Raw genomic sequence first — 24647 nt, forward strand, 5'->3', positions numbered from 1 at the left:
GTTAGCGCCTGCACGGATTACCTCCTCTGAGCTGGGTGAGGTGGGACAGGGGCTGGGAGCAGCGGTAGGGATAGTGACCCAAAAGCCCTTTCCTGTGGGCTGGGAGCAGCTGGAGGGATGGTGGCCGGGAAACCCCTTCCTCTGGACCAGGAGCAGTGGGATGGTGGCTCAGAAACCCCTCCCTCTGGGCCGGGAGCGGTGGGAGGGATGCTGGCCCGGAAGCCCCTTCCTCTGGGCCAGGAGCAGTGGGACAGAAGGTGGCCCAAAAGCCCTTTCTTCTGGGCCGAGAGCAGTGGGAGGGATGGTGACCAGGAAGCCCCTTCCTCTGGACCAGGAGCAGTGGGACGATGGCTCAGAAGCCCCTACCTCTGGGCCGGGAACAGTGGGACTCAGTACCTTGGTCTGGTGGTCCGGTGTCCTCTGTGCCTTGGTAATGTGGAATCAGGTGGCTGCCTGTCTGCAGTGGGGTGATTCGGTGTCTTCCACGTGACTCAGGACCTCTGTAGGGTGTGCACAGACCTGCCTGTCTGCAGCGGGCTGATTCGGCCTGATTATTGTTAATTGCTGGCCGGTGCTGGACACCTGGAATAGCCTGGTACAGCCTTCCGTTTTTAGATACTTTCAGAAGAGATTGCATTATAGTTCTGCATTCCAGGTGTATGGTTGAAGAGTTGTGAACAAGTGCCAGGCATGGTGGCCCAAGCCTGTCATCCCAGCACTCAGGATGCTGAGGCAGGAGGAGCACCACAAATTCAAGGCCAGCCTGTGCTACATAGTGAGTTCAAGGGCAGCCTGAACTACATAGTGAGATCCTGTCTCAAGAAACCAAAACACAACACAACACAATATAACAACAAAACTACATAGCAAGACCCTATCTCAAAAAGTAAACAACAAAAAAATTATTTTGCTCACTACTCTTCTTACTCCCCCCCACTTTTTTATTCTCATTCTCCTTCTTCTTTTTTTGAGACTGAGTCTTGCTGTGTAGCTCAGGCAGGCCTCAAACTCACCATGTACCCCAGGCTGGCTTTGAATTCAGAGTGATCCTCCTGCCTCAGCCTCCTGAGTGCTGGAATCACAGGTGTGTGCCACCACATCCAGTTGAGAGTTTTTCTAATAATTCTATGGCCCTTAAAATTACACACAATCAGCACTGGGGATTTAGCTCAGTGGTGCTGCTGCCTGCCTCGCAAGCAGAAGGTTCTGAGTTTGATTCCTGGTAGAAAAAAAAATTACACATAATCATTTGCTCCAGAATTTCTGGTCCTAGAAAGCTGCTCTATGGAAATAATTGTGGATGTTTTACATTATTCATTTTTAAAAGAAATTTATGATAGAGTTGATAATTGCTAGGGGACCAATTAAATAAAATATACTGCTCCCACAGAATGGAATATTTTCTAGCCATTATTAATAAGGGATAATACATAGGGCATAAAGAATTAATCATACCCTATTGCAAAATGATAGTAGACAATCTTATTATGATACCTTTTCTTTTTCTTTTTTCTCCTTTCTATTGTTTTGCTTTTTTGAGGAGGGTCTCGCTATGTAGTTCAGGCTGGCCTTGAACTCATGGCAATCCTCCTGCCTCAGCCTCCCAAGTGTTGGGGTTATAAGTGTGTGGTGCTATGCCCAACTTAATTTAGTGATTTTGAGACCCTACCTCAAAATAAAAATATAAAAAGGGGGCGGGGATGTAGTTCAGTGCGAAAGCCCTGAGTTCAATCCCCAGTACTGAAAGAAAAGTAAAAATGAGGGCCAGGCTATGGTCCCTCATATAAGAGCTGAGATGTTGTTGGACAGGTGACAGCCATCTCAGGGCCTACACAGGAAGTGAGGCTTGTTCAGTCCCCCAGCCCTGGCTGAGCCCACCCAGATGCCACTACATAAAGGAAAAAATGTGCTCTCAGATCCCTGCCCAGCCTCCTGTCCCAAAGATGTGGGTGACAAAAAAACCATTGTTTCCTGTCACCAAGTTCTGACGTGCTTTGCTACACAGCTGTAGCTGACTGAGATGAACAGCAGGAGGAGCCCATGCTGCAAAGATTCAGACTCAGAGCCCCAACTCATGAGACTGAGAACCCAGGTGCGGGCAGGCACAGGGGAAACTGAGTCCCTATGCTGGGAAAAGGGAGTCAGGTCTGTGGCTGAGGCGGTTACATGGCCCGATCCTTCCAGAAGAAACATGCATGGTGTCTGTGGACAGGAGCTCAGAAAGCATTTGTTAACAAAGCAGCTCACGAGTGTTGGGATGACAGGTGTTCACTGCTATACCTGGAGATTTATTTTTAAAATATGTATGTAGGTTAAAACTTTTCACAAATACAATATGTATCTACATGAGTCATAATGTTAATCCAGTGAGTGCTGCAGACACCTCCTTTGTCTTTCTTGTTTTTTGATTTCTTGATTTCTTTTGTGGAGTCAGATAGAATCTCAGCCTTGTTTTAATTTGCATTTCTCAAATGTCCAAAGAGCCTGAACATTTTTTAAATGTATTTCCTGGCCATTTGTTTTTCAAAGAAGCTTTTCTGTCTGGACTTTGGGGGAAAAAGAAAAAGACTCCTCTGAGGGGGGAAAAAAATCCCCGGCCAGTGACTCTAGAAGTTTTGGAATCAAAATTTGGTTTGTAAAACATGCAAGAAATTCGCATAAATTATGTGGAGTTTGGTGGCTAATAAGGAAACCACCACCAGGGTTGGGGTGCCATGGTCAGGGTTGGTGTCCCGCAGGGAGGAGAAGCTGCAGGCTCACGTGGGTGCCCATCGAGGGCCAAGAGAGACAGATACAGATCTGACCTGGATTAGACTGGGAGTAGCCATACTCTGCATTGGCCAGACAGAAAGGCTGACACAACTCAGGAACAGAGCTCTGGGTCCTAAAGATAATTTCCACTGGCTGGAGCATGGCCTCAACCCTCGCACTCACAGGGCTCTTGTAGAAAAAGCTGGTTCAACCAAGAAAACAGACCAATCTCTCTCCCTGTGAAAATGATGCAGCTGTTGTAAAGAAATGCCACCAAGGATGCAACAGTTTTTAAAAAAATACTATCAGTGCTTATTAGAGTCAGATGCTGATAACTGTTATGGAGGAAAAGAAAACAGGTTGGGCATTGGGGCCATTTTATTTTATTTTACTTTTTTGGTATCGGGGATTGAACTTGGGACCTTGTGCTTGTGATGCAGGTGGCGGCACGACTGAGCTAAATCCCCGGCCCTCATTTTATTTTAATTAAGGGGATAATTGAAGTCTTGTGCCAGGGGAGAAATGAAGGAGATGATTTTTTATAAAGAATTCAGTATGATCGTCTCCACAGGGCCTGAAGTGCATTTGGGAAAAATGCATTCGAGAAAATTCAGTATCTTTTTCTGATTAAAATGAGAATAGGTAAGCACCTCTCTCTCTTTCTCTGATTTTTGAGGTCTCACTATGGCCCCAAACTTCTGGAGTGGCACAGAAATATTTTAGCATGAAAAAACACACCCCAACCCTAAAGCCAACAGGGATCTGCTATAACCAAAACGTACCTTGAAAACCCACTGTGAACAAGCAGTGAGGATCCAACAGGAGGATCAGAGCACCAGGAACTTCAGAAAATGGAGCAATCTGAAGAAACTACAAAGAAGTTCCTCTAAACTGGTTAAAGACCAATGAGATTATATTGAAGCCATCAGAGAATAAGGTGTTATGAAAAAAACCAAGGAAAGTTAAAAAACAAAACAAAACAAGATTAAAAGAACTTTTGAAACTAAAAAACCATTGCATAGGCCTTACCACTTCATTGGCTGGATAAATAACAGATTAGCTACATTTGAAGAAGGGCTTTGTGAGAAAGCATGCTGGAGAGAAAGAAAGTGACACAAATAAGAAGCACCATAAGAGTAAGAATAAGCTCAAAGGATAGAAAGAGAGTGGAGGGCTGGGGATATAGGTCAGTGGCACTGTGCCTGCCTGGCAAACTCAAAGTCCTGAGTTCAATCCTCAGTACTGAAAAAAAAGAAAGTGTGGAATATTCACTGGATTCTTGCTGCATGGGTAGGGTGTCTGGTGATTTTAGGCTCTTTTTGTTTCACCCAAGGAATTAACTGGGACAACCAATGAACAGGTAAATATAACTTTCATTTAAAGTAAAGGAAGAAAAGGAAAGAGTGAAGAAGACATGAACAAGAAGAGATATATCCAGCATGCAGGATGGACCACTGGAGAAACAGGAGGACAGCAAAACAGGAAGTCACAGTGGGAGTAAAGTCAATGCTATCTTTTATACCTTCCTAGATCTGGTCCATCAGAATTTGTTCTGCCCACACATCCTGGTTCTGACTGATAGGTCACATCCTGTTGTTCAGGCTCTGTTCAAACTTAGGTTACATCTTGACTTCCAGCCAGCCTGCTATGCCCTAATCTCCTGCCTCAGGATTTGAATGTGAGAAAATGGGAGGGATTACAGTAACTGTCATAGGTGGGGAATTTCAAAGGTGATTGGATAAGGTTGTGTGAATGTAGATTATGGGTGTGATACTGGGATTAAGGGTGTGGATACTGAAAGCTCCACCCTGGGTATGGGTGCACCAATCAGTAGACTTGTAGCCTGGATGGAATATAAAGGGACAGAAATAAAGCAGACTGCTGTCTGCTGCTGCCGCCTCTTGCCTACCCTGCCATGGACTGTTTCTCCTCTGCAGTGCCCCTCTGCCAGGCCATCCTGCCTCAGAGCCAGCTGATAGTGGACTGAAACCTCTACAAAGTGTGAGCTAAAAATAAACCTTTCCTCCTTTAACTTTGGACATCAAGTATTTTGTCTCAGCAATGAGAAAAGCAACTAAGGCAACCTCTTAAAGATTGCACCTCTTCAACACCACACCTAATACACAACAACAGCATATGGTAGTGAACATTTAGAATACTGAAGACAAATGAAACCTTAATGACAACAGGTGAGGACAAGTGGACCACACAAAAGAGCAACAATGAGATCTATCAGCAGACTCTCTGCAGCAGCAATATGGGGTGGGAGACAATGGAATAATGTCTTGGGGGTCCATATTCATGTCATTTTAATCCATTGGTTAGGAGTCAGGGCCAAACAAGAACATGCTCAGGTGGGGTGTGACTAAGAGAGTGGTTGTTTTTGAGAGCATGAAAGGAGATATTCAAGAAAGAAGTAAAGGAAATCAAGAGGGCAGGATTGTGAGGGTAAGGAACTCAGAGAGGAAGGGACCAGCAAATGCATGTCTAAGTGCAAAGGTCACTCACTGTATCACAATAACAAGAGTATTAAAAAAAAGTAATGGTGACTGATTTAGAAGGCATAGAAATGGAGTGGAACTAAAATAGTAGACAAAGATAACATACAAGATGAATAAGAGATGACTGAGGGTAAACCTTTCTTAAGTCTTTGTACTGGGAAGAAAGAAGAAATACTGGTTAATTTTAGAGTTTTCAAAGTGAACATATTGAAAAAAGTTAGGGATGATGTGTACATATTGGAAATACAATACATGACCATAGGAAACACAAAAATTTGTCATGTACTTGGCAACCAAGTGTTGCCAAATCCCACAGAGTTGATATCATGATGATTATATAATTGCTAAAAAGAACTAAAAGCAAAAAAGTAGTGAAATTTTACATCCGCTGGGAAATTACATTTCTATATAACATAGGGGCCAAACAGAAATCATAATAGATATTAGAAACATTTAAAAACAAACTACAGTAAAAACTGCAAATTTAAACCTGTGGCCTGCAGCTAAACCAGTGACTTCAGGGAAAAGCAAAGTTGTAAAATATTTAATGAGAAAAAATATGACTGGGCAGGGTGGTGAGCACCTGTAATCTCAGCACTCAGGGAGGCTGAGATAGGAGGACTGTATGTTGCATCCTGCCAGGGCAAGTTAGTAAGACCTTTTCTTAAAAAAAACCAACAGTGCTGGAGATGTATCTTCCAGGCATAAAGAGCAAAACTGGTAAAAGGATAAATTCTTTCATTTTTCTCAATAATTTTTTTTTGGTGTTGGGAATCGAACTCAGGACCTCTCACTTGCCAGGCAGGTGCTGTGTAGCTGAGCTAAATCCCTGGCCCTCCCATTAATTTTTATCCATATATGTTTGTGATACATAAAAATACATTCCTTTTCAGGAATTGGTTCATATACACACAGCATCTTGACTGACTTCCTTCTTTCCTTTCTCTGGCTCTTTCTTTCTTGCTTGCTTGCTTGCTTGCTTGCTTTCTGAGTTTTTTGAGTCAGAGTCTTGCTGTGTAATTAAGGCTGGCCTTGAATTGACTATGAAGCCCAAGCTAGCCTCGAACTTGTGGTAATCCTCCTGCCTCAGCCTCCTGAGTGCTGGGATCACATGCCCCAAAATATTCTGATAATTTTACTCTTCTTCCCTCCCCTTTCTCCTCTCTTCCCTTTCCCAGATCCCCTTTCCATTGCCACAAAATCTACTTACTTGTTTCCTACTATCTCCCTTTTATTTTGGTCTTTGAATTATTTATATTTGGGGTTTCTCATGTAAGAAAAACCATGCAATCTTATAAGGATAAATTCTTTTGTTAGAAAAACCAAAAATAAATAAAAGAGCAATGGCAAGACACAGGGTAGGAGAAAGTATTTCGAAGACATATAATTGATCATTAGTATAGGAATTTATAACAAAGTCCTAAAAATAATAAAAAATCTAGTCAGTTCAATTAAAAATGTGCACAGGGGCTGGGGATTTAGCTCAGTGGTTTCGCCGCCTGCTGTGCAACTGCAAGGACCCGAGTTTGATCCCCGGTACCAAAACAAAACAAAACAAAACAAAGAACCCAAAACATGCACAGGATACGAGTAGGTAGTTCAGAAAGAGAAAACATGACTGGTCCTGAAGAAGCTCAGCCTCACTCATCATAGGGAAATTTAATTTTTTGTTTGTTTGTTTTGGTTTTTTGAGACAAGGTCTCACTATGTGGCCCAGGCTGGCCTCAAACTTGCATGGATCCTCCTGCCTCAGCCTCCTGAGTGCTGGGATCACATGAGACAATATGATTTGTTTCTCTGAAAAGAGAGTAAGAGCGCCACAGAAAAAGATGACCTGGGCTGTGTGCACACAGTGGGTACAAGGTATTTGTTTCCTCTTTGCTCTCTGAATGTTTAAAAATCGTAGAACTCAAATGTATTTACCGGGTGTCGATCTCCTCCTCCACCATGCAGTGATCGGAAGGGCTGGGAAAGAAATGAGAAGGAAGTCAGTTGATGCCTTGGGATTTGCTGTGATTTAACACTGCTCTTGATATCCAGAAATCGCTTCCACTGGAAAAGCATGGAGCAGCCTCAGAGGAGGCCGAGAGTCCCTGGCTTGAGCCCAGCAGGACTCTTTCCTGGGGCTTCCCTTCCGGTCCTCAGAACTCTGTGCCCTGTGGCGTCCAGCTGAGAGACTGAATGCTCTTCACCCTGTCCACTGCAGCCCCTGCTCCCCCTGCCCCTGTCCCACATCATCACAAAAAATAACAAGATGAGTATTTTTTACAGTAGGACTGGAAGCCGGGTGTGGTGGCACACATCTGTCATCCCAACATTGGGGAGGCTGAGGCAGGAGGATCACTGTGAGTTTGAGGCCAGCCTAAACTACATAGAAAGACTCTGTCTCAAAACAGAACAAAACAAAACGAACAAGTAGAACTGGCACCCTGCCCCCACAACAAGGTACTGATGGACCCCCGTGCCCTTCCCAATGTCTCCTGCTTCCCTGAGCCTGCCATCCTCTGTGGCTGCTGTCATCCCCCTTTCCAGTTTGCAGTTGCAAACCTTTTTTAGATTTATTTTTTTAGCACACAGTGAGGGCTAAGCCTGAGGTGACACCTGGAGCCCCAAGGCGCCAAGACCTCTCTGGAGGGTGCTAGGTTTACCTCCCAGCCTGACCCCTCTGCCAGTGCCAACTGCCAGTGTGACAGCCCCTCCTGGTGTGAGAAGACGAAGTAACGTAAAATCCAGTGAGGAGCTGGTGCGGTGGTGCACACCCCTGTGATGCCAGCACTCTGGGAGGCTGAGGCAGGAAGATTGCAGGTTTGAGTCCAGCCTGGACTATTAGAGACTCAGCTAGACCCTGTCTCAAAATAAGAAGATAGGGGCTGAGGATTTAGCTCAGTGGTTCCGCCTCTTCGGTTCAATGCTCAGTACCACAGTACACACACACACACACACACACACACACACACACACACACACACATGCATGCACACACACACACACTCCATTGAGGGCTGGGGATGTTGCACAATGGTAAAGAGGCCTTGGGTTTTATGCCCAGTAGCAAAACAAACAAACAAACAAACAACAACAAACAAAACAAAACAAAAATCCAATGAGTTTGTTAAAGAATCTGAGGCTGCAGCTGGCCCCGGCCCAAGGGGCCTCCTGGTCCACAGGGTCTTAGTTCTTCCTGGTCCCATAGTGGGGCCTTTGTAATGTGCTAAGTGCCTGCACAATCACAGAACATCTGTATTTTATCCTCGTCTTCCAGATGAGGAAACTGAGGCACGGAAGCTTGCCCAGGGCCGGCAGCAGGCCGGCAACGGGCAGGGCTGGCTCCCCACAGCTCTCGGGGTGCGCTGGACAGTCTTGCTTGGTGTGGCCTCCGTGTCCCTGTCCCCAGGAAGAGGCTGCACCCAGTCCCGGCCTAGCACACAGGGCCCCGCGAAGAGCGCTCAGTGACACGGTCCTCCGTCTCAGCGGCCAGGGCCCCCGGGTGAAGTCGGATGGGGGATCCAGTCCCCAGGGTAGCAGGTTTAAGGCCTCAGCCGGGCTGGACCTAAGTCCCCTCCCTTCCGGGGAGCGGCCCTCTCCCTGCTGCAGGCCAAGCCCAGTGCCCGGACCCCACCCACGTCCCCGGCTCTCGAGGCCCTTCTAGGCGCCGAGACCTAATCTTGGCTTCGGTTCCTGCCCCCTTCCCCGTGCGGAGGAGGAGGAAGGCAGACTGGCCCTGCGGCTTTGCCTACGGGAGTCTGGGAAGCTCTTTGGGGTCATCCTCGCCCCTAAATCCTGGCAGCACCCGGCCCCGCCCATGCACCGGGCTCCATCGCCCCCTGGCGGCTGCAGTCCTGGGCACCGGTCCCTCATGTCCACTAGCAAGGCCTGGCCATCCAGATACCCCAGAGCGCGCTCCGGGTGAGTGAACCCCAGGTCCACACAGCTCCTCCTACCAAGATCCCCCCCAACCACCGCGGCGCTCGGCCGGATCCCACCCACCTCAGGCCCCGCCCCTCCCATTTCTCCGGCAACCTGCTTTCTTCGCTGGATTATAGTCAGACACCTGGGCCACGTGTGTGCAGGTCACCTCTGTTTTTTTAACCGACTTTGCCCGACTCCTGCCGCACTAGGCTGATGGAGCTTAAAGCCTCTAAAAATTTATTTATTTATTTATTTATTGCTATGTAGTTCAGGCTGCCCTTGAACTCACAATGTAGCCCAGGTTGACATCAAACTCAAGGGGACTTACCTGCCTCAGCCTCCAGGGTGCTGTGATTACAGCTGTGCGCCACCACTCCCTGTTGCTTAAAGTCTAATTCGAGGAGACCAATGAATAAGCAGGTTAGAAAGAGAAGCACAGGGCACTCCACAGAGAGACGCCCTTAGGGGACTCAAGGCAGGAAGGGGTGTGCAGTGGGGGCGGAGGGAGGACGCAGCAGGAGGAGCCAGGGAGCTGGGGGCTCCTGAGGCCAAGCGAAGGGGGTGTGGGGAGTAGGGATGCTCAGTGGCACTGAATGCCGCTGGCAGGGGGAGAGGAAGATCAGAGGCCACCACTGACTTGGGCGCCACGGAGGTTGTGCTAGGGATACAGAGTTGCTGGGCGTCTTGCCACATGTCTGTAATCCCCAGCATTCCCAAGGCTGAGGCAGGAGGATCACTTTTACATCAAAGCCAGCCTTTACTGCATAGACCTTATCTTGAAAAAACCAAAATCAAAAGAAAAACAAAAAGTCACTAAGTTGCCAAGGCCAGGCTCAAACTTGCAATCCTCCTGCCTCAGCCTCCCAGAGCGCTGGGATTACAGGCTTGTGCCAGGAGGCCTGACCCTTTGCCATACATTTTATTTATTTACTTTTTATTGCTGGAGATTGAGCCCAGACATGCATGCTAGCAAGCGTTCTACCACTGAGCTACATCCCCAGTACCCTTTTTATGACATATTAATATGGCCACATTAGATTATTGTTGTTATTGTTATTTGTGGTAATAGAGATTGAAGTAAGGCTTCCACACTGAGCTACATCCTGAGTCCTTATTTATTTAGCTTTTTACTTTGAAACAGGGTTTCACTGTCTCGTGTACTAACAAGTTCCAGGCTGGGCTGGACCTTGTGGTTCTCCTGTCTCAGCCTCCCAGAGAGCTGGGGTTAGAAGCGAGCACTACCACATCTAGCTTAGTTCTTTTTTGTTAGTGTTCACATAGCATTCTGTTCTTATTCCTTTTACTTTCAGTCTCTATATTCTTGATTTGATTTTGTAAACAGCATATATTTGGATTAAAAAAAATCCTGTGCATGGTCATTTGTCATAAAGCACTTATGTCTCTCATATTTAACGTACTTACTAATGTATTTGTTTTAAAAATACTAATTTATTTTGTGCTATTTGCCACCCCGTCCTATGTCTTTTCTCACTTTCTTGGGTTGAATGATACAATATTTTATCCTACACTTTCTCTTGGAAGTTATCCTGTCCCTTTGTCTCTCCTTTATTTCCCTCGAAGTTTAAATCTGCATAATTTAATTTGCCAAAACCTAGATTCAGTGCTTTTACCGTGTTCCTAGACAGACATGTGCTGTCTTATGTTTCAATTCTATTTTTTAAACTCTGTGTGCGTTACTGTCACACAGGTTCCTCCATCTGGGACGGGCTCCTCCTGTGGCATCTCCTCCGGGGAACGTGTCCTTCCAAACGACTCCTGGAGTTTCTGTTTGCCTGAAAAAAAATCTTTATGTCACCCTGGCTCCTGGAAGACGCCCTTGGCTCCATCTGGAATCGCAGAGTCAGAGTGCCACTGTCTTGGCCTCTCCATGAGCCTGGGCCGTGGTCTTTTCTTTCCATTTGCTTTTTGGCTTTCTGTGTCTTCTGTTTTCTGCTGTTTCCATGTGGTGTGGATCCCCTGAGCAGGATCACAGGTTAGGGGACGGGCTCAAGGGCTGGGGAGGCTGGCAGATGGGATCAGATGAGGGAGTGGGGGGGGCTGTGGGGAACCACCTGGGGTTCCCCATCGGACAGTTCGACAGAGTCTACTTCAACTCTGGGCATTCATTCAGCGAGTACTTTGGTGTCAAGGTGCATCCATTTTCCTACAAATGACTCAACTTGATCCTTCTTTGTGGCAGAGTAGTGCTCCGTTGTGTGTAAATACACATTTTCCTTATCCATTCATCTGTCTGTGGACACACAGGCTGGTTCCAAGATTTAGCTGTGAATTGTGCTGCTGTAAACATGGCATGAAGGGCTGGGGATGTAGCTCAGTGGCACCATGCCTGCCTGGTGAGCGCAAGGTCCTGAGTTCAATTACTGGTACAAAGAAAAACACAGGAGGCATGGATCCCTGTGATATGAGGTCTTTAGCCCCTTCAGGAAAATGCCCGGACAGCACTAGCTGGGTGGGGTGGACTTCCTAGTTTCAGTTTCTAGGCCACTCTGTGCTGAGCTGCGCAGCAGCTGTGCCGGTCTCCGTTCCCCATGGTGCGGGGGACGTGGGAGCCGAGGACCCGGGTTTTCTGCTGCCTCCAAAGTCCGCCCAGTGCCCCACTGTCCAGGCTTTCTGTCCTCTGGCTGGAGCACCGTGGTTGCAGCCCAGGTGTGGGCTGCGGGTGGCCACAGCGTGGATTCCTCCTGCTGCCATCCTGAGCTTTGGGGTGCTGCGGTGACCCGGGGAGGGAGCCTCTGAGGGGCTGACTCTGCAGGTATCCAGAGCTGACCCCATGCTGAGGACTCTGACCTGTGTCCTATAGGCAGAGGGGCCAGTAAAGGATTGGTTTTAATTTGTATTATTTTATCACCATAAAATTCACATAACATAAAAATTACTATATTAACCTTTTTTTTGTGTGTGTGTGGACAGCATCTCACTATGTATTCCAGGCTGGCCTTGAACTCACTATGTAGCCTCAGCTGGCCTAGAACTCATGGCGATCCTCCTGCCTCAGCCTTCTGAGTGCTGGGATTACAGGTGTGTGCTACCATATCCCCTGGGATTTTCTTCCTTTTTAAAGCTGACCATTATTCCTCTGCATGTGTAGATCACATTTTGCTTATCAACTCAAGTATTTTGTGGCTTCCACTTTTTGGGGGTTGAAGATACCATGGACACAGGGCCACGAGAGCTGCTGGAAACCCTGCTCCCAGCCCTGTATGTCCAGCAGTGAGCTTGTGGGATCAGATGGGAATAGTATTGTCAAGGCTTTGAGGAAAGCTATTCTGCTCTGCACAGCGGCTGCTCTAGTACTGGTTGTCACCATCCTCTGGCATGGGGTGGCCTCCCTCGGGTTTTGACTGGGATCTTTTCATGTGCTTTTGGAGAAATGCCTACTCAAGTCCTTTGCCCTTTTTTCTGCTTGGATTGTGGACTGAACCCAGGACCCTAGCTCTGAGCTGCATCCTCAGCCTTTTTTTAAATTTTGAGGCAGGGTCTTAATAAGTCACCATGTTACCCAGGCTGGACTCAAACTTTCAATCCTCCTCCCTCAGCCTCGAAGAGTGCTGTGATTACAGGTGTGTTCATCACCACGCCAGCCAGGGATGCTCATTTGGACACTGGGTTTTGTTTGCTTGGCTGTTGCTGAGCTGTGGGGTGGGGGAGTTAGCAAGGTGGTCACTAGCTGCCCTGTGGTGTGGACAGAGGTGAGCCTGAGGGGAGGCGGGCTGGGGTCACCAGGGCACGAGCTAGGCACCAGGCGGCCTGGGAAGAGGGGACTCGGGACTCGTGGTGGACTCTGGGATCTCCTGGGATCCTGGACTTAAAGCTTCCTAGGGAGTCCCCATTGGACCACAGGAATCTGAGGGCACCTGTGTGACCCACAGGGATGCACCCCAGCCCCTTTTTATTGTTTGAGACAGGGTCTCCCTAAGTCACTAAGTTAGCTAGTCCAGGTTCCAACTTGCGATCCTCCAGTCTCAGCCTCCTGGAGTGCTGAGATGACCTGGCCAGGACGGAGGGCTTCCTTTCTGAAGAACACAACGAGGATTCACTGAGGTAGTGATGTGCATAACGCACAGCGCTGCAGGCGCTCTAGCGAACGCTCTGAGCTCGCTGTTCCCGCGGCCGCCAGCAGGGGGTAGCATTGCTCCACGGCTGCCCGGACGCCCTTGCGGGCCCTGGCGCTCGCAGCCCTGGGCCCCTGTCCGCCCTGGATTACCGGGTCCGCTGCAATTCCTGGAGGAGCTCGATTACCAGACCCGGTGTCACCCTCTGTGGTCACTGGCCCGCGGCAGGCGGTGGCGGATGTGGGTCAGCCTACAGCCACTGATCGGCCGCGAACGGGCAGGGTCCTGGGAGCTGAAATGTTCATTTAAATAACTTCCAGACTCGGCTTCCCACCAGTCAGAATAAACAAGAGAAATGAACAGTGCCAGCGCTGGGGCTGGCATGGCCGCGGGTGGCGGGTGGGTGGTGTAGACACAGCTTGGGAGGGTGGTTTGGGAGTTCTCACGAAGAGGTTCAGTTTCTCATGCCTTGGCCCAGCAAGTCCACTCTGGGCATTGATCCTAAGAATGGCGGGAGGACTGTGAATATTTTGAACTGTGTATCTTTGCAGCAGTGTGGTTCATGGTGGTGAACACTGAGGAAAAGTGTTCAACAGCAAGCGACAGGTTAGATAAAGTATGACAGGGCCACAGGGTGCAGCCTGGCTCTCAGATCAGGTTTTCAGGAAGCAATTTCATTAAAATGTTCATTGATTGACTGATGAAGCATTTACTGACCATCTACTAGATATGCCCAACATTGTTCTACGTACTGAAAATAAAATCAGTGATAAGACAAATGCTGTCCCTCTCCTTACCAGGTTTACCTTCTAGAGGAGGCAATAAAGAAGCTAAAAATGGATGTATTTTCCGAGTGATGATGCATGCCTGTAATTCCCTTCCAGCATTCAAGAGGCTGAGGCAGGCAGAGCCCCCTCAGTTCAAGGCCAGTCTGGGTTACATAGTGAGTTCAAGGCCAGCCTGGGCTGCACAGCCAGACCCTATTTCAAAAAACAAACAAACAAAAATGAATTTCCAATAGTGATATTCTCATCTGTTTCCATATATGAAGAGAGGAAGGGACAGGAGGAGGGACCTCATGACATGTTTGCTGGTGATTTCTGGTGGTGGAGTCAGGATTTGTGGTCATCGAGGTGGCTGAGGTGGTCCCAGGCCCGGCTGTATCTGTGCGGCCCTCAGTGCCTCAGTGGGACACGCGATTCCAGTGTCACCCGTGTGGCTTCTAAGGTCACCAAAGGCAGTGTCTCCCGGGTCTCCAGGTAGAAGGCTTGCCCTGAGCTCTGACCTCTGCCACCTCAATAGGAGCTCAGAGGGCCCGGGGGCCCTGGCTGCAGGGCGCTTGGGAAGGACCTGGGCATGGTATCTCGGTTCTGTCTTCTTCAGACCCCACCAGGCCCTGAAACAGGCTCTTGTGTGCAGGGAACAAAGGGCCTTTCAGGGCCTTGGCGGGGTCGGGTGCCTGGCTGCTCGGGGAGCGGGTGAGGACAGCCCAGCTGGCCTCCGACACTCCTGTCCCCCCACTGTGGCTTGGAGGATGATCTGTCCCCTCCTCCTGGGGCTCCTGCTGGCTGGTGCAGTCCAAAGGGGACTCTTTTTTAAGACTCTGCATTTTTTTTGTTTGGTTTTAGAGACAGGGTCTTACTATGTGGTTCAGGCTGGCTTTGAAATCACTATGTAGCCCAAAAACATTTTTTAAAGTTTTGAGCTGTGTCTCACTAAGTCACTAAGTTGCCCAGGCTGGGCTTGAACTTGTGATCCTCCTACTTCAGCCTCCCAGAGTGCTGGGATCACAGGCGTGTGGCACCATACCTGGTTCCTCATGCTTGTCATGGCATTCAGGGCCCACATAGGCCACCTGGAACAGGGTCTCCATCTCAACATTTGGGGTTTCGGGAGGGAAGTCATGTATACAGGCTCTGGCGGGGGGATGAAGGAGTGTGTCCCTGCTGTGAGCTCCTGGTGACGGCACTGCTCTAAGCCTCAATGGCCCCATGTGTAGAGTGGAGATAAGAATAGGTCAGGATGTCTTATGGGGTCACCAACAGGCAGGCAGAGGCAAAAGGAGGGCGGGCACCCCACCTTTGTCACTGATCTGTCCCTCGAAGAGGACCTGGGACAGTGTGGCCTGCGGGCCTGTGACCTGCTGACCCTGTCCCTCCTCTTCCTGCCCTACTGTCCCTGCAGCAAACCTGGGTCCTTGGCATGTGTCTGGTACATGAAGATCCCTCCTTTCCAGGTCTCCTCCTCTGCCTCCAATTTCCCCACAAGAAACCCTGGCCCACTCTGCGACTTCCGGGAAGGCAGGACCTTTTCCCAGGCTGCCTAGTGCCCCAGCAGTGGCTCCAGGACAGTGGTGTCTCCTGCCAGGCAGCTCCTACCAAGCCGGGTCCCAGGGGGCGTCCTGGGGGGACAGCACCCTCCTTTCAGGTCCCCAGGCAGTGATGAACAATCCCTCCTCCTTTCATCCCCGGAAGAGGAGAGGTTAATGGGCATGAACCCAGTCTGGGGCTGGGAGTGGGGTGTTCAGGGCTGCGAGGGCCAGGGCCATCCCTCAGGGACCTGGAGTGCAGGCAGTGCCTGTCCCCTCCCCCTCCTCTGGGGGCTCAGGGCCTTGGCTGACTGGGATGGAACCATCTCTCATGAGCTCCCTGGTGGCCGGGTTACAAAGGCCTCTGGCTCCTGCTTGGATTCTCGGCTGGGTTAGGGGCCCTCTGCTTCTGGAGACGCCTCTGGAAGACACCACAGTTGCTGGGTGCTCGGCCGTCACGGGGCTGCCAGGGCTGCTGTCCTAGAGATGCACCAGGGAGGAGCGTGTCTGGCCTCTGTCTCTCTCTGTCTATCTCCAGTATCCCCACTGATGCTTTCCTCGTGCCTGAGAGTGCACCCCTTTCCTGAACTTGGTTTAGGGTCTTCACTGACCTGTGCGGTGCCCTGGGACCCCCACAGCAGGCGCCAGGTATTGGAGGCTCTGGGGACAGCCAGGCCAGGGTTCACGTCCTGCCACCAGGTCCCAGCAGTTGGGGATGGAGGGGAGAGGAGAAGCTGCAGGCCTAGAGGCTGGGAGCCCAGGGCCCAGCGGGCTCACACATCTGAAAGGCAGAGCGGGAACTTCTGCCCTGCACCGCGAGCCCAGATGCTCCTGGGCCGGAGCCACACATCCTGGTGGCCTGCTCTTGGCATCTGAAATACCTGTGTGAGCCCTGGTTGGCCCAGCCACCTTCAGAGGCTCCAAGGGAGGACTGGGCCTTGGTGGGTACACCAGACCAGGGGGTCCCTGCATGGCTGCAGCACAGTGCCCAAGGGCCCTGTCCGAACAGCCTGGGTCCAGGGAATGCATCGCTGTGGTTTTGGCAGCTTTTGTGAAGGAAACAGTTTTTTCTCAATGGTAGCTTTTTGGTCTATGTGGGGTTTTTTTTGTTGTTGTTTTTTATTTTTTGCTGTACTGGGGATTGAACTAGGTACTAGGGCCTTTGCACCGAGCTACATCCATCTCTAACCTTTTATTTAGTTTTTATTTTGAGGCAGGATCTCATGAAGTTACCAAGTTGCCCAAGCTGAGCTTGAAGTGGAGGTCCTCCTGCCTCAGCCTCCCAGAGCTCCGGGGTTACAGCCAGGTACCACCACACCTGGCTAGGACTGGTTGGTTTTAAGCACACTGAGCACCTGTCCTGAGCCCGTGTCCTGACTGTGCAAGAGTGATAGAGGGGACCTGCCCTTGTGTGTGTCGCAGGGTGGCCCTTCCCACATTGGCAGTGCCTTAGGTAGGGCTGGGGCTTCCCAGGGGTCCTGGCCCCGGGGGCTCAGCAAGCAGCACAGAGGCCACTGTCAGCCCATGTTTCTGCCTGCACCCCTGCCCTCTGGAAACAAATGGAGGCTGCCCAGGACAGACAGCAACACAGTGATCTCTGGGCTGGGAAGTGTAAACGCGAAAACCCAAGAGGGCCAGCACGAGGGGAAATAAACAAAACGTACAGTAACATAAAAGCAGATCAAGTAAATATCTGCTGATAAAACACTGACGCCTAGCGGGGAGAGCCTGGAGAGGGGCTGGATAGAGCCGGCAATTAGCATTCAGCAGAGGGCCGAGCAGCCACAGAGTGAGCAGAGGAAGTGGCCATAAATAAGAGCGCTGGAGAAAAAGACAGAGGATGGTGTCAGCAGGGCCTTGGGCACAGGGCCTGGCAGAGGGCGGGTTCCTGGGAGCCATGTATCAGGCTGGGCCTGGCTCTCGGGCTCCTTCCGGCACTGCCACCAGGTTCTTCCCACAGGGCCACAGCATGGTGTTTCCTTGGTGTCAAGTGGGAGCTCTAGGAGAGGTTTGTTGAGGGCTAGGTGTGAGGAAATGCTGTTCCGGCAGTTCGGACCTCTTGAAAACAGGCTGTCCCTGGCTGCAGGGCGAGCTCTGCAGAGAACCCTCGGTCAGGCTTTGTGCACTTGGGGCAAACCCAGAGGCCTCTGGCCTCACAACTCAGGAGGCCTGGGCAAGCCATGCCTCTCCCCAGCCTCAGTCTTCCCCACTGCTGAATGGGCTTGTGTCATCCCCCACAGACTGCTCCACCCTCTCCACCCACAAGCCCTTCATCAAGCAGAGTCGCTTCTCCTTGTTCTGGGGGGCATTGGGGAAGGAGGTTTTGTAGCCCCTGAGATTATCAGAGGTTCGGAGGCTGGGCTGACGCACCTGGAGTCCCCTAGAGGCGGCGGAGAGGGTAAGGCTGTCACCTGAGGGGTCTGCCCGGGTCCTTGTTGTCTCTGGGCAGGAGCCACTGCACAGCCTCTAACAACCAGGCCAGAAGGTTCTGAGGGTCAGCGTGAGGGGCTGGGCTTTTGGGGGTTCCGATCAACCCACACTGGGGAGCTGGAGGGGAGCCCCTGACAGCGACTCCCAGGTCCAGAGCTGCAGTGACCTCATCAGCCACTCTAGGACATCATGGAAATCACCCCCAAAGGGCTGCATCATCTTCCTCCTCCTTGGAAGAGGGTCTTGAGGCTTGGCCCACGCCCTCCCGGCTAGGCGATCCCCTGCCTGGTCTGTCTACACCTTGCAAGGCCCCAGGGGAGGAGACCCTCAGGGGGCCCCGACTTCGTGGCCCTTGGCCCCAGGTTTGAGTCCCTAGGGTGCCTGGAACGCCATCCTTCTAAGGCACAGGTGTCTGCAGGAAGGAGAAATGAAGGCAGGGGGAGCAGGAGAGTGAGCCTGTTTTACCATTCAAGGATCCATGGCAGCTTCCTTTCTTTTCTTTCTTCTTTTTCTTTTTTTTCCTTTCAGTTCTGGGGATTGAACTCAGGACCTTTGCACAGAGCTACATCCTCAAGTCTTTTTATTTTCTATTTTGAAACAAAGTCTCACTAAGTTGCCAAGTTGCCCAGGTTGGGCTCCAACTTGAGATCCTCCTGCCTCAGCCTCCCCGGGGGGTGCAGGGTTAGGATAGGTTTCTTGAGGAAGTGCCCTTGTGCAGAGGCCACACCGCCCCGCTGGGCCGAGCTCATTCCTGTCTTCTGGCCTTGGGCCTTTTCCTCTGCTCATGGGTCCCCCCGCATTTCTGCAGCCGGGTTTCTCCTCGGCCCCAGGCTCCCTGTGATCGGCGGGGCACCCTGCTTTCTCTGTTTCTCTACTGGGCTCCTCCCCATAGCCTCCTCCCCAGTGATCTCCTGGGCCGGCAGCTCGAGGCACGTGAGCGCACACACACACACACACACACACACACACACACACACACACGCACAGGCACACTCCCTCCTTTCTTCTCCCAGCCTCAGCTCACTCACCGGAGGTCAGCGCCTGCGTCTTCCTTCCTTGGTCACCTGCACTCAGCCTGTGGAACTGTCACCTCCTCCAGGAAGCCCGCTCTGGCCCTTTCCCGCTGGCTGAGGCAAGGGTCCAGCTCATCCCTCTTCCCCCCACGACTGTTCACGACCTGTTCTGGGCACGCGGGGCAAGGCCGAGGCCGAACCTCTCCAGGTCTCTCGCACCCTGCGCACTCCCGCACGAGGCGCTCCAGACTTGCCTAGCCCGGTTCCGCGGTCTCCCCGAAATCCTGGGTGTGTCCTGGGGGAGCCCGGTCCGGCCGCACTGGTAGAGGGTGCTGGGCGCCCCAGGCCCGGACCCCTATGCCCGCGGCGGCGACGGAGACCCCTGGCTGTGGCCGCTGCAGCGCGCTCTGGGCCGGGCGGGCTCCACAGGGCCCGCGTCTGCGCCCCGGCCGCTTGGGAGGCTCCTCACGTCCAGGCCCGCGGTCACGGCCGCGCCAGCTTCCGGCCATGAATTGGGCTTCAGAGCCCGAGGCTCCCACCCGGCTTCGCTGAGTGCGCCGCCCGCGGGCGGGGGATGGGCGCGCCCGGTCCCCGAACTACAGGCCCAGGTTTGAGCCCTGCTCGGCGCCCAGCCCTGTCTCTCTCCGGGCCCCCAGGGCGGAATCTGGCCAAGCATGACTCTGGGCGCCCCGACACCCCCGAGGGCGCGCGCTCCGTCATCCCCGCCCCGGCGCGCCTGGCCGTTAGGCCCCGCCGCCCGCCTCGACTCCGCGGCCCGCCGGTGCCCAGCGCTCACCGCCTCTGAGCGTCCCCCAGGCCGGGCGAGGCGGCCCCAAGCCCCTCCGAGCGGCGGGCGGCGGACAGCGCGCGGCGAGGTTGAGCTCCGCAGTCACGTGGTGGAGCGGGCGCGGGGAGGAGGCGCGGGCGGGGGAGCAGGCGAGGGGGAGGGGAGGGGGCGTCCTCCGCAGTTCGCTCCGCGCCGGGGCTCAGACGCACCAAGAGCCTGGCCGCCGCCGCCGTCCCCCCCTGAGCCGCCCCCGCCGCGCCGGCCTGCGCTCGGGTCGCAGGCGCCCCCGGAGCCGGCGCGGGAGCCCAGCGCGCGGGGCTGGGCTAGGCTGCGCCGGGGCGGGCGCAGGGCGCGCGGGGGAGACGCACGGCGGGCTCGGCTCTCCCGGGAGCGGCCCGGGGCTGCACCGGACCGGCGCCTGCCCGCTCCGCGCTGCCCTCGGCCTCGCCCCGGGCCCGGGCGGATGAGCCGCGCGCCCGGGGGACATGGAAGCGCTGACGCTGTGGCTTCTCCCTTGGATCTGCCAGTGTGTTACGGTGCGGGCCGACTCCATCATCCACATCGGTGAGAGTGGCGGGCAGGCGGGCGGCCGGGCCGGGGCTGGGCGGGGGCCCCAGCAGAGCTGGGGGTGCGCGGTGAGCAAACTTGGCAGCTCCCCGGGCCGAGGGGCCTGGCGGGCGATGCTCCCCGAAGGGCTGCTTCGCGCCGCCCCGCGGAGGAGCTATGCACGGGCCGCGCCACGCTCCCGGGGGCGCCTGGGTCCGCACGGGGCCCCGCGGCCTCTGCCCACACTCGGGGCTGCGGCTGCACGGGGCGCCAAGATGAGGGCGTCGTGAGACCCGCGCCCAGCGAGGGCCCTTCGGGCGCAGCTCGGAGCAGCCAGGGGGGCGCACAGGGCTGAGGGCTCTCCAAGTTGGCTGGGCAAGATCAGAGAGGCCGGCCCAAAGCCGAGTGTGACCGTGGTTGGGTGCTGTCAAGCGTGTGTCGCTTCGTTTGCACCTGGCACTGTGTCGGTGTCACTGCGAGAGGGCGTAGGGGAATATGGGGCCAGGCGAGCCGGTGTGCGCAACGCCGCCAGCCTGTTAGAGTGGACGCGGTGTCTGCCTGCGCCCGGTTTGTGTCTGTGAGGGTGTATGTGTAATCAAGGGGTGTCGACTGCAGCCTCATTCTGGACAGTCCCGGAGTTTCGGCGGGTCCCAGTCTCAGGGGCCAGCGTACTATCCAGGTGGTGGGGGTCCAGGGAAGAGGCGAGGTGGGGGGTGAGAGAGCCCTGTGTGCGTAGAGATGGATGGGGAGAGGACCGAGGGGAAGGGATGCAGAACAGCGGGCGGGAGTTGGGAGGACCGCGGCTGGAAATCCCGGGAAGTTGGGCCACGTTGCGGGGGGCCGACACAGCCGCTGTGGGGGAGCCCTTGCGCAGTTGCCTTTCCGGAAGTTGGGAAAGACCAGAGGGCCGGGAGAAACTGGGGGCTGGGAGGTGCGAGGAGGAGGCGGGGGTGGGGGTGGGGTGGGGTGGGGTGGTGGTGGTGGTGACGGGACAGACAGGGTTGCAGGGTGGCGTGGGATGGTGAGGAACTCGGCCTGGCTCTGGAAACTTCGACGTCCCCTGCAGGGGTCGGGCCGAACCTGCTTCCCGCCCCCGGGCTGCGCGGGTCTGGTGGTCGGCATTGCGGCTCCAAGTGTTGCGAAGAACCGAGGAGCCGGGCCTCCCTTCTCGCGCCCAGTTCTCAACTCGGGGCACATCGGGCCAAGCCCAGGGACCTCCGCGACCCTGGGGCCTGGCGGTGGGTGGGGTGGGGACTCCCCAGCTGCCCAGGCTACAAGGTCGGCCCCGCCGAGGCGCACCTGTCCCCACGGTGGGCGCCGAGACCGCGGAAGCGGCGCACAGCGCCGGCCAGAGGGCGCCCCAGAGGGGCCGCGCGGTGCTTGAGGGGCCTCGCAACAGCCGCTGCTTCCGGACGCTCAGCCGGTCGGAAGGGAGTGTGCAGGGGTCTGTGGGACGGTCTCGCCCCTACTCCTTCCACCACCTACGCAGGAAGAGGAAGCGGGAGGGCAGGAGAACAGGGCGCCAGGCCGGACGCTGTCTCGGCCACTCGAGGCCCTGTGCCCGCAGAAGCCTCTTCTGCCAGTGGAGCCCGCTGTGGTCTCTGCGGCCAGCTCCCTCCGCCTCGGACAGGACGCACGCAGCAAAGGAGGCATCCTTGCACCCTGGGCTTGGGCTGGGAGACGCTGTCCTCCCCAGAACTTTTGGGCTTCAGGGATGGGACTTAGGGAACCACGTTAGGGACATTTGGGTATTGCTCTATGACATCCCAGCTTGGCACAGTCAGTCATACTGGGCATGGCTGTTACATGCGGTGCCTTGGGTGTGAGCTATGTGTGTGACTGACTGGAGGCTGCATGTGGGATGTGCTTGCGTCACTCATGTCAACTGTGTGCACATGTGTGCTGGGCCGGGGGCACCCTATGTGGGCTATGGGGGACAGCCTTAAAGTACCTGAACAGAAATCCCAGGCCGGACCTCCCCCCACCAGGTGGCTCTCCGTCCCGAGGCGCCTGAGCCGAGGAGAGGGCTAGGGCCCTCTCCAGGCCCGGGTCTTGACCCTTCTGCTCCTCCAGGTGCCATCTTCGAGGAGAGCGCAGCCAAGGACGACAGGGTGTTCCAGCTGGCTGTGTCCGACCTGAGCCTCAACGATGACATCCTGCAGAGTGAGAAGATCACCTACTCCATCAAGGTCATCGAGGCCAACAACCCCTTCCAGGCCGTGCAGGAAGGTGAGCAACTGCGCAGCCTCGGTGAACAGCTGAGTCCCCTGTGCGCCTGTGTGGCTGGTGCCACTCGCTGGGAGCAGCGGCTTGCTGGGCCCAGAAGGCGGGGAGCTGAGAGGGGAGGCTCCTCAAACGCTCTCCTTCCCTGCGGGGTGGGCGCGCAGGCGTTCGGCTCAGGCGGTCTTTGTTTCCTGCCTGTTTGTGGGTGGGGGTGTCTGCGCGCCAGGGACCTGTGCTGCACATCCCGCCTGGTCTTCCATACATAGCCCGATGTCTTTCTTGCCTGGAGCATCGGCGACCGAGCTCGCCCTCCGTGCCCTCTTGATGTGCAGCCTGGCGGGCGCCCAGCGAGTTCCAGGGCCCTCGGTGATGCCTGGGCCCTCGTGTCCGCCGAGATTCTCCTCTAGGTTTGGAGCAGCCGGTTTCTCTGCCGCTGCCTGGGCCGGAGGTGGGCGCTGTTTGCCCAGGAAAGAAGTGGAGCTGGGCCAGGTCTGGCTGCGGGAAAATCCTATCTCGCGTCTGGGCTGCCACCTCCTTTGGTCTCTGGTCGGTTGGGCTCCGGCTCCATGGCAGGGGCAACAGGTGTGCGTGACAGCCACCCCCTCTGCTTTTCTCTCCTCCTCTGACCCCTCCTCTCCCACCTGGCTGCTCTGGGAGCCAGGCTCTTCCCCCAAGCCACTGCTTCATGGTCAGGGCCTAGGGCTCTTCCAGTCCCCCACAAGCACAGGCTCAGCTCAGCAGCCTGTGCCCTGGGGTGCTAAGATTAGATGGGTTCTTCCGGGGGAACAGGATGCAAGGATCCCTGGCAAGAGAAGCATCAGGGTGGTGGGATGGGGAGAAGGTGGCAGACGGAGTGCTCTCGCCAACAGTTCCTCCTGCTGCCATGGAGCTATCCTCTGGCTGCCAGTCTGCTGGGACCCCTGGGGAGAGGGTGACTCAGTGGTAGATGTGGTCCAGAAGGTCAGAGAGGTGCTAGGCAGGGCTTCCCCGGAAGAGAGGCCTCACGGGTGTCCTGCTCGAAGCAGAAGAGAAGCTGGGGGCCATCTCTGGGGTGGGGACTGCCTACCTCTGCAGAGGGGGTTGCGCAGACCTGGAGTCTGCAGTGCTGTTTTTGGGGAGCCGATGAGTGGGGTGAGGCTGGTGTTGCTGTAGTGGGAACTGCTTCTTCTGGCTTTGGCTGATGTCCACTGAAGTGCAAGGAAGAGGAGTCCCTGCCCTCCTCTGGGCATGTCCCACCAGACTCCCCATCTCCAGATGCCTCCTGCCCCTGGACTTCCTCTGTAGGTGCCCTCATCGCACTTTGCAGGAGCCAGGCTTGGGGACCTTGCCTGAGGTCTGCATCACATTGGCACTTGCTGTTGACCTTCTTCTCTGCAGTGTCCACTGTCCGTGCTCATTCGGTACTGGTACTGGTCAGTCCCCATCTGCAGTTCCCCAGGGACTGAAGGGGCCTCTCTTCTGCCTCAGGAAAGTAGTGTAGATGCGCATATATGTGTTTATGAGTAGCGCCAGACTTGGACTGTAGTGTAGAATCTGACTTTTAACTTGTCAGTTAATGAAACAATTCAAACAATCAGGACAAGCCAAGGGAAACACAGCTATGGGCGACTTGACCTTCACTCCCCAAGTGTATCTTTGTCCTGGTGCAAAAAGCTCCAAAAGGAGCTCCAAAAGGGGCCTCTTTTGGGTTGAGATCTTGCTTTCCAGGCCTCTGTTTCTCTGTTTGAATCACTGGAAGAATGTCCTCTGTCTCCAAGGCTGGTAGGCGGACCCAGTCTCAGAAGGGGAGGAGGGTGAGAGTTTCTGTGCACCTGAGGGCTGGCAGTGGTGTGGGTAGAGGGCTGGGGGCCAGGTGCTGTCGCTGGGGCGCCTGCTGCCAGAGGGTGCATGATGGTGGAAGCTGCCACCTGCTTTTGCCTTAGGTGTTGCACGGGTACAAGTCTACATTGTCTCCTGACCTTGCACAGCCCTTGGGGCCTCTGAGGAGTGAGAGTAGTCAGCCCCCTTGGGCCTTTGAAGGGGAGAGTGGTGTGCAGCAGCCTCCTTCTTGGCCTGGGGCTCCGTGGGCAGGTACTCAGCTGGCCACTTCCCTCCTTGGCTGTGTTC

General features: G+C 54.2%; 1 protein-coding gene, 1 long non-coding RNA gene and 1 pseudogene across 6 annotated transcripts in view; 1 reads left to right on the forward strand and 2 right to left on the reverse strand.

The window, feature by feature from the left end:
• The window catches only part of LOC110346290 (uncharacterized), a 42511-nt gene extending 22783 nt beyond the window's left edge, over positions 1-19728 (reverse strand). The window contains exons 1-2 of the long non-coding RNA XR_002390227.2: positions 19001-19728; positions 397-7217 (exon numbers count right to left, since the gene is read on the reverse strand). This is a non-coding gene — a long non-coding RNA (uncharacterized LOC110346290). The remainder of the gene's footprint in view (positions 1-396; positions 7218-19000) is intronic.
• A 406-nt stretch (positions 19729-20134) lies between these two features.
• Positions 20135-24647, forward strand: part of Grid1 (glutamate ionotropic receptor delta type subunit 1) — a 737700-nt gene continuing 733187 nt past the window's right edge. For 2 of the 5 annotated variants that reach the window (XM_087201128.1, XM_004867726.3), the window contains exons 1-2: positions 20168-20336; positions 22392-22547. In XM_087201128.1, coding sequence (XP_087057254.1) covers positions 20258-20336; positions 22392-22547 — 235 coding nt within the window. In that variant the 5' untranslated portion in view covers positions 20168-20257. Of the gene's footprint in view, positions 20337-22391; positions 22548-24647 lie in introns of all 5 variants that reach the window. The other 3 variants (XM_004867724.3, XM_087201127.1, XM_087201126.1) reach the window with 3 other exon arrangements.
• Positions 22670-24647, reverse strand: part of LOC147821252 (uncharacterized) — an 88523-nt pseudogene continuing 86545 nt past the window's right edge.

The sequence above is a fragment of the Heterocephalus glaber genome, unplaced genomic scaffold (assembly GCF_053883595.1).
Source record: "Heterocephalus glaber isolate CG9 unplaced genomic scaffold, H.glaber_assembly_v1.0 deba00001755, whole genome shotgun sequence".
Taxonomy (NCBI): domain Eukaryota; kingdom Metazoa; phylum Chordata; class Mammalia; order Rodentia; family Bathyergidae; genus Heterocephalus; species Heterocephalus glaber.